The sequence below is a fragment of the Crocuta crocuta genome, unplaced genomic scaffold (genome assembly GCF_008692635.1).
Source record: "Crocuta crocuta isolate KB4526 unplaced genomic scaffold, BGI_CrCroc_1.0 scaffold142, whole genome shotgun sequence".
Lineage (NCBI taxonomy): Eukaryota > Metazoa > Chordata > Mammalia > Carnivora > Hyaenidae > Crocuta > Crocuta crocuta.
In genome coordinates, this window is record NW_027528892.1 from 158956 (window position 1) to 167694 (window position 8739).

At 41.2% G+C, this 8739-nt stretch overlaps 1 protein-coding gene across 1 annotated transcript; it reads right to left on the bottom strand.

Annotated features, from left to right (window-relative positions):
- Positions 1-2535: 2535 nt before the first annotated feature.
- LOC144225667 (vomeronasal type-1 receptor 2-like) lies at positions 2536-3468 on the bottom strand. Its single transcript, XM_077756911.1, has one exon. The coding sequence runs from the start codon at positions 3466-3468 to the stop codon at positions 2536-2538; it is 933 nt and encodes a 310-aa protein (XP_077613037.1).
- Positions 3469-8739: the final 5271 nt, after the last annotated feature.

Below are 8739 nucleotides of genomic sequence, written 5' to 3' on the forward strand. Positions count from 1 at the left end.
CAGCTAAGCTTCTGACTGTTGACTTCAGTTCAGGTCACGATCTCACCATTTGTGAAGACTCCATGAGTTCAAGTCCTGAGTCAGGCTCTACACTGATAGTGCAGAGTTGCTTAGGATTCTCTCTCTCCTTCTCTCTCAGCTCCTCCCCTGCTCACGCACACATGCGCTCTCTCTCCCTCTCAGAATAAATAAATAAACCATAGGGGCACCTGGGTGGCTCAGTCAGTTAAGTGTCTGACTTCAGCTGAGGTCATGATCTCACTGTTTGTGAGTTCAAGTCCCACACAGGGCTCTGTGCTGACAGCTCAGAGACTGAAGCCTGCTTCGGATTCTGTATTTCCCTCTCTCTCTGCCCCTCCCCAGTATGCGCTCTGTCTCTCAAAACCGAATAAAAGTTAAAAATTTTTTTTAAATAAATAAACTATGAAAAAAAGTGCCTTGCCAGTATTTTTCAAACCTGTCAAGGTCCTGAAAACCAAAGAAAGGTTCAGAGAGTGTCATAGAGAAGACTGGGGAGACACAATGACGAAGTCTACTGTGGTATTTCACACTGGTCCTTGGAAGAGAAAAAAGACAAAAGGCGCCATGGTAACATCCAATGGTAACATTAGAGGAGACTGGATGGAAGGTATTTCAGACATCTGTGTATTATCTTCACAACTTTTCTGCAAATATTAAAAAAAAGGGGGGGTTGGGTGCCTGGGTGGCTCAGTCAGTTAAGCATCTGACTTTGGCTTGGGTCATGATCTCCCGGTTCATGATTGAGCTCTTCATCCGGCTCTGTGCTGACATCTTGGAGCCTGGAGCCTGCTTCAGATTCTGTGTCTCCCTCTCTCTCTCTGCCCCTCACCTGCTCATGCTCTGACTCTCTCTCTCTCTCTCTCAAAAAATAAATAAATATAGGGGCGCCTGGGTGGCTTAGTCGGTTAAGCGTCCGACTTTCGCTTAGGTCATGATCTCGCGGTTCGTGGGTTCGAGCCCCGCGTCGGGCTCTCTGCTGACTGCCAGCTCGGAGCCTGGAGCCTGTTTCAGTCTGTGACTCCCTCTCTCTCTGACCCTCCCCTGTTCACGCTGTCTCTCTCTCTCCTAGAAATAAATAAAACATTAAAAAAAAATAAAAGATTTTTAATGTAAATAAATAAATAATAAATAATTTTTTTAAAGTAACTCTGTGGCCAACATGGCGCTTGAACTCACGACCCCAAGATCAAGAGGCTCATGCTCTACCAACAAAGCCAGTCAGGAGTCCCTATAAATGTAAAAAAATGAAAAAAATTTTTTTAATGTTTTATTTATTTCTAAGAGAGAGAGAGAGAGACAGCACAAGCAGGGGAGGGTCAGAGAGAGAGGGAGTCACAGACTCTGAAACAGGCTCCAGGCTCTGAGCCGGCAGTCAGCACAGAGCCCGACGCGGTGCTTGAACCCATGAACCGCGAGATCATGACCTAAGTGAAAGTCGGACGCCCAACCGACCAAGCCACCCAGACGCCCCTGTAAAATTATTTTAAAATAGAACATTTACTTTAAAACTTTGCAGTTTATAATTACAGATAGTTACATTACAATATTTCCTATGTTTGAGACCATAGCCATTTTTTCCTTGAAGGTATTTTAATGTTCTTCGTGATTTCAAAAACAAACTCATCCTTAAACAAAACAGATTTGTATCTTTTGCTTCCTCTGTTGCTTCAAGCTTAATGGAAAATTCCTCCACAAATGTATTTCCTCAGGTTGAAAATTCAGGAGTCCATCTTGAAATGTTTTTCTTGTCCACACAGCCGATTGGCATCAGGGTTTTACAGGACAATGTTCCCTCTACAGATCCTAGAAATGCATTCATTTTCCCCATATACCAAATCTCTATTTAATTGTTGCTTCTCACCTGCTGTTCTTTTAAACTTCAGCTGTTAACATCTTTCTGTGTTCTTCTTAGTGACCCTATAGATCATTCTTCCACTGTTTACCTGAAAACATTTTCATATGCTAATCTATTCCATAATCACGACTGTTTTTCAAATGACCACCATTTATCTTAGGAGGTAAGGGACAAAATTTAAAACATGGCTTTTAATTTCTGCAATAGTTGAAATGTGAAATTTCTCCTGCTTCACGCCAGGACACTAGCATTAACATCCAGGCCTCTCTTCCTTCTTGGGTCATCCCAGATGTAATTTGTTTTTTAGGGAACTGTCCTTACAATTCCATGCCCAGTTAGGTTTTAGGAAAATTTAATATGTCAGACTGAAAGTGACACACTCAAAAACATTTTCAGTATCTCACACACTTCAGGACTATTTTATCATTGCATGGACTCCAAATTTCTCCACAACAATTGTTAATGAACTGCAATTATGTAAGTAATTACATAACACTTTATTTACTATCATTACTACAATTTACTTTTTATTATTAGGACAGAATCTCAGTCTGTCTTATTTACTAGTCTATCTACAATGACACTGGTTTATAATTGTGCTTGAGGGTTTGTGTGAGGGGATTTCATCAATGACTAAACACAGCCCCAAACAAACCATTTTATATTTTTCTGATGAGATCAGGGGATTCTGTCTTTCTTTCACAGCAGAAAGAGCAGAGCCTGTGGACATTGGGATTACGGTTCATGAGAACAAAGTGTCTGACGGTCGGGAATCCTGTGGTGATTAGTATAGAGGTGGTCACCACCCACCAACTGGGATTATCACAAAGAGCCAGATAAACATAAAACACGAAGGAGAGGGTGTAAAAAGATACAAAGGCGGTCACCAGAATAAGGATGGTGTGTATGGCCCTGGTCTCAGGGGAAGATCTTGGGGAAACCTTGGTCCTATGAATGTGTTGGACCCGCTGGCTGAGCCTGTACGGGATGAACACCATGGAGCCGCTGGCCCAGGACACGAGCCCCAAACATAAAACATCATGAAAGGCTATCAACGCTGTATACACGGGGTCCGAGACTTTCTCGTGAAGTGGAGCAGGACAGAACATCATTGTGATGGTTTTGTTACTCAATTTGCCAGTTCCAGACATCAGAAAAATAAAATTTACCAGCATGTGGAGGATCCAGCAGAGGGTATTGGAGGACCCGATGTACTTCAGGACTTTTGCTTTAAGCTCCGCCCACTTGGAGTTTCTGGGGCTGATGGTGATGGCCTGGAAGACACTCAGGAAACAGATGGTGCCAGTGGTCACACCCCTGGCCACTCTGTGAATGTATAAAACAAGTTTGCATCCATAATAATTGAGGAAATGTCTTAACCCCAAAGCTGCCATTATCCTTGGGATTTCTCTGGAGAGAAGGGCCAAGGAGTTGGCCACAGTTAGGTGCCTGAGAATTAAATCGGTTGACCTTGGCTTGCACCCACTGAAGGAAAGGGACACAGAATGACATAAGAGCGAGAAATTTCCCCAAACTCCAACAACTATCTGAAATAGGAAGATCACTGCAAATTTCAAATCTGTGGAGGCCATCCTCTCATGTTTCAAGAACTCGACATCAAAATGCACATGCAGAGGTTTCTCTGTAGAAACATGAGTTGTGGGCTACATTTTTCATGGAAACAGAAATCCCCAAATCTCCATATCCAGTTATCCCTCCAAAAATCCATTTCTGTAATGTATTTTCTTCGTGGAGAGATTTACCAAGTTTGATTTGTGTCTTATCATGGCACCTGCATGAGTTACTGTTATTAATGCTTTACATACCCTAATATTTAAGATTCACAAATTTGTGAGCTAGGAACTAAAATTATTCTCCTTTTACAGACAAGGGGGATTTAGCTACAAAGAAGTTGTGACTCATTTAAGTAGTATTGTAGTCAGGGATCAAACCAAGGAAGCCTCAATACAATGACACTGGTACTTAATATTGTACCACACTCTCAGTGCTACCTCATTTTGTTTTTTAATATTATGACATCGATAATATTTCCACATTATTTTATAATTGTAGTTAAATACAGTCACAGTTGAAATTTACTTTGTTTTAGGAGTGCCTGGGTGGCTCAGTCGGTTAAGCATTCAACATTTGATTTTGGCTCAGGTCATAATCTTGTAGTTTGTGAGATTGAGCTCCATGTCAGACTCTGTTTAATATATAAACATTAAAATGTTTTTGTACAAACTTAGTTGTAATAATTTGCCATTTGGTTATATATTTATTTTATATTCTGACACTTTTGAATGAAAATTCAGTAATCTTAACTGAGCCACCCAAGCACCCTGAAAATTCAGTAATCTTAATAAGAGTAGAAGCATTGAATGATTTTCCATGTTCTGATTGGATTTATTTATTTATTTTTAATGTTTATTTATTTTTGAGAGAGAGAGAATGCAAGAGCAAGTGAGGGGCAGAGGATTTGAAGCAGGCTCTGTGCTGAGAGTGCAGAGCCTGATGTAGGCCTCAAACTCACAGTGAGATCATGACCAGAGCCAAAGTTGGATACTCAACCAACTGAGCCACCCAGGCACCCCCTTTTTAAAAATGTTTATTGTTTGATTAATTGCATTTATTGAACATGGAGTAATATAAAGATATTAACAGGAAGAGATACTTCATTTTTTGTTAGGAACTAAATGCAATGGCAGTAATCACAGGAATTATTGCATGAAATTATAGTGTGCCCTAAATCATAGAAGATATTATTATAAGTAACAAAGAATGTTAGGATAGAAATTAATTTAATTCTCATTAGACCATGAGGGATTGTTAGTTTATTATATTAGAAAAACTAACTGAACAAATAAAAACCACACTGAGATACCACCTCACGCCAGTCAGAGTGGCTAAAATGAGCAAATCAGAGGACTCTAGATGCTGGCGAGGATGTGGAGAAACGGGCACCCTCCTACACTGTTGGTGGGAATGTAAACTGGTGCAGCCCCTCTGGAAAACAGTGTGGAGGTTCCTCAGGAAACTAACAATAGAACTCCCCTAGGACCCAGCAATAGCACTGCTAGGAATTTACCCAAGGGATACAGAAATGCTGAGGCATAGGAGCACATGTACCCCAATGTTCATAGCAGCACTCTCCACAATAGCTAAAACATGGAAAGAGCCTAAGTGTCCATCAACGGACGAATGGATCAAGAAGATGTGGTTTATCTATACCATGGAATACTACATGGCAATAAGAAACAATGAAATCTGGCCATGTGTAGCAACATGGATGGACCTTGAGGGTGTTATGCTGAGTGAAATAAGTCAGGCAGAGAAGGACAAATATCATATGTTTGCACGTATAGGAGGATTAGGAGGAACTTGACGGAGGAACAAGGGGGAGAAGAAGGGCGGAAATGGTGGGGGAAAGGGAGAGAGGCAAACCATGAGAGACTCTTGAATGCTGACAAAAACTGAGGACTGATGGATGTGGGGGGGAGGGGGGGATGGGCATGGAGGAGGACACTTGTGGGGATGAGCACTGAGTGTTATGTAGAAACTAATTTGACAATAAACTATTTGTAAAAAAAAAAAAAAAAGAAAAACTAACTGAAACTCTAATATTTGATTTGGGAAAGATATTAAAATACAAAAAAAATTGTGCTAAATGTGATTTGGTATCATGAAATCTTTTGCATTCAGTAAACTGAAATGAGTAAGAGATGAGCAGAGAGCCTGGTAATAATATGGAATGGTTTTAAACCAAAGGAAAAAAACACACAAGAAATATTTATGCTTTAAAATTGCTGAAGTCCCTCCAACTTGACAATAAACTATGAAAGAAAAAATAATAAAAAAATAAAATAAAATAAAATTTTGATACAATGGGGAAAAAAACCTTAAGGGCAGATGCCCTGCCTTGTTCACATGTTCATAAATATAACAACATTTCACACAAATAAGATGTAAATAAAATAAAATAAAAAATAAATAAATAAAATTACTGAGATCCCAATTGTTTTCCTGCTGTCTGAAACCTTCAACTATGGCACTAAAGGACATTTCTTAATTTCAGGTGGAAAAATCATCTCATCTTGATCAAAAGACCACAGATAGTTTCCATAGACACACATTTTACCACCTCCATTAAGGACATCACACACAAATTACAGAGAAAACAAATCTATTTTAACAATTGCAATTCAGCCACACTGTTTCTTCTGGGAATTAAGCAAATAAATTAGCTCCATCATACTTATTATGAAGGTGTTCAGAACAAGCCTCCCCAAAATGCGCTACTTTGGCATATGGATTAGTTTGAGCCAAACTCTATAAGACCCTAAGACACAGAGGAGCTTTTACCTTCTCCTTAATGACCTGAAAGAATTTAGACAGGGAGCCTGGCCCAGGAAGAAAGATTTTACCAGAAATATCTTTTTTTCTGGAAAACCTATCTGAATGGCAGGGTGAACATCTGCTCTTTTTATTGTCCTGTCCACTTTCTCCCTTTACCCTGTAAGCCTCAGGCTCCTACCTCATTCCTTAATTCAGGATGGTAAATAAACCTCCATTGCCTGACTTATTCTGGGAGTCTCATATTCTTAGGGGGCCCCTGTATATAATTAAACTTGTTTTTCTTTAGGTGCCTGGGTAGCTCAGTCAGTTAAGTGTTCAACTTAGGCTCAGGTCATGATTTCACAGTTTGTGAGTTCAAGCCCCACAACAGGCTCTCTGCTGTCAGCACAGAGCCTGCTTTGGATCCTCTGTCCCTCCCTCTCTGCCCCTCCCTCATTTTCTTACTCTCTCTCTCTCAAAAACAGATATTAAAAATAGTTTCTCTCCTGTTTATCTGTCATATTCATGTGATTATTAGATCAGTCAAAGAACCTAGAAGGGAAGAAGGAATTTTTTCCTCCCCTCCCCAACAATCATATGCACAGACTTTTCCTGAAACAAGTATGCTTCTCCTGAAGTATTTTTTTTTAAATTTTTAATGTTTTATTTATTTCTGAGAGGGGGGGGCAGCGTGAGCAGGGAAGAGTCAGAGAGAGAGGGAGACACAGAATCTGAAGCAGACTCCAGGCTCCGAGCTGTCAGCACAGAGCCCAACGCGGGTCTCGAGCCCACGAACAGTGAGATCATGACCTGAGCTGAAGTCGGAGGCTTAACCGACTGAACCACCCAGGCGCCCCGCTTCTCCTGAGGTATTATCTGTAAACGTTGGACATCATATTGATTATTAGATTAATTTCCAAGTTACAGTCTTTGACTACATTAAAATAAGGATTTTTTTTAAGTAGGCTCCATGCCCACCATGGAGCCCGACGTGGGGCTTGAACTCATGACCCCGAGATCAAGACCTGAGCTGAGATCAAGAGTCAGACGCTTAACAGACTGAGCCACCAGGTACCCCCCAAAATAAGGATTTTAATGCCACTTGGTCAAATCCCAAGAACCATTGTCAGTGCGGATTTCATTAACTTACATCAGCAGCTGTCCGGCGTTGCTGGTGTAGGACCTGTGGCCTCCAGTCTCTCCACACATTCAGCCCTTGCCTCAGGACATACCCTCCTTCTGGTGGCTTTGGCACTGGATCAGTTTTTAGCCCGAAAGAATTCCTTTTCCACACATGAGCTCCTACCCAGATTCGTGATTCATCACCTTTCCTAGCAGATTCTGCCTCTTGGCTGGAAACTGAAAATTCTCAACTGACTCCCTCCTGCTGCCAAGAAAATGGGCTCCATGCAAAGGTCTTGGCAGCCAGTACATGCAGGGTTGGGGAGGCCAAACCCTGAGATATGAGTAGCGATTCTGAGATCTCCCCTCCCCTCAGCACTGCAATTAGCATTTCACCTGCAGCTGCAGTGATGGGTGCCACCTGGAGAGCTGAGAATAATTCTGAAAAACATTGTCTTGGTTTTCAATTCCTGGAAATGATTACAAGTTTCTAGTAAGTGTTTCTAATGAGACCATTGGAGAGTTTGAGAGAGACTCCTCCTGCGTCCTGACTCTTGAGGGCAGACAAAGGCTCACTTGGAGTGGACAGGATATGTTGAAGTCTGAAGCATGAGGAACTGCCAGAGTATATGTGTCTCACTGGAGTGTATACTTCCTTGGGAAAATAGTTTCCACAGATCCCTGAGTACCACCATTATTTAATTTGTAGGGAGAATAAACTCAAAATGGATGAAGGACCTGAATGTTAGACAGGAAACTATCAAAACCCTAGAGGAGAGAGCAGGAAACAACCTTCTTGACCTCAATTGCAGCAATTTCTTACTTGACACATTCCCAAAGGCAAGAGAATCAAGAGCAAAAATGAACTATTGGGACCTCATCAAGATTAACAGCTTCTGCACGGCAAAGGAAACAATCCATACAACTAATAGGCAACCGACGGAATGGGAAAAGATAGTTACAAATGACATATCAGATAAAGGGCTAGTGTCCAAAATCTATAAGGAACTCACCAAACTCCACACCTGAGAAATAAATAGTCCAGTGAAGAAATGGGCAGAAGATATGAACAGACACTTCTCCAAAGAGGACATCCAGATGGGCAACATGAAATGTTGCTCAACGCCCCTCACCATCAGGGAAATACAAATAAAAACCAAACTGAGATACCACCTCACAGCAGTCGGAGTGGCTAAAATGAAGAAATCAGGAGACTATAGATGCTGGTGAGGATGTGGAGAAATGAGCTCTCTCTAACACTGTTGGTAGGAATGTAAACTGGTGCAGCCCCTCTGGAAAACAGTGTGGAGGTTCCTCAAAAAATTAATAGAACTCCCCTATGACCCAGCAATAGCACTGCTAGGAATTTACCCAAGGAATAATGCATGCTGATGCATAGGGGCACA

What these genes read in the sequence shown, in the direction of transcription:
- LOC144225667 (XM_077756911.1), bottom strand. Translation starts at nt 3,468, where the DNA reads ATGGCCTCCACAGATTTGAAATTTGCAGTGATCTTCCTATTTCAGATA.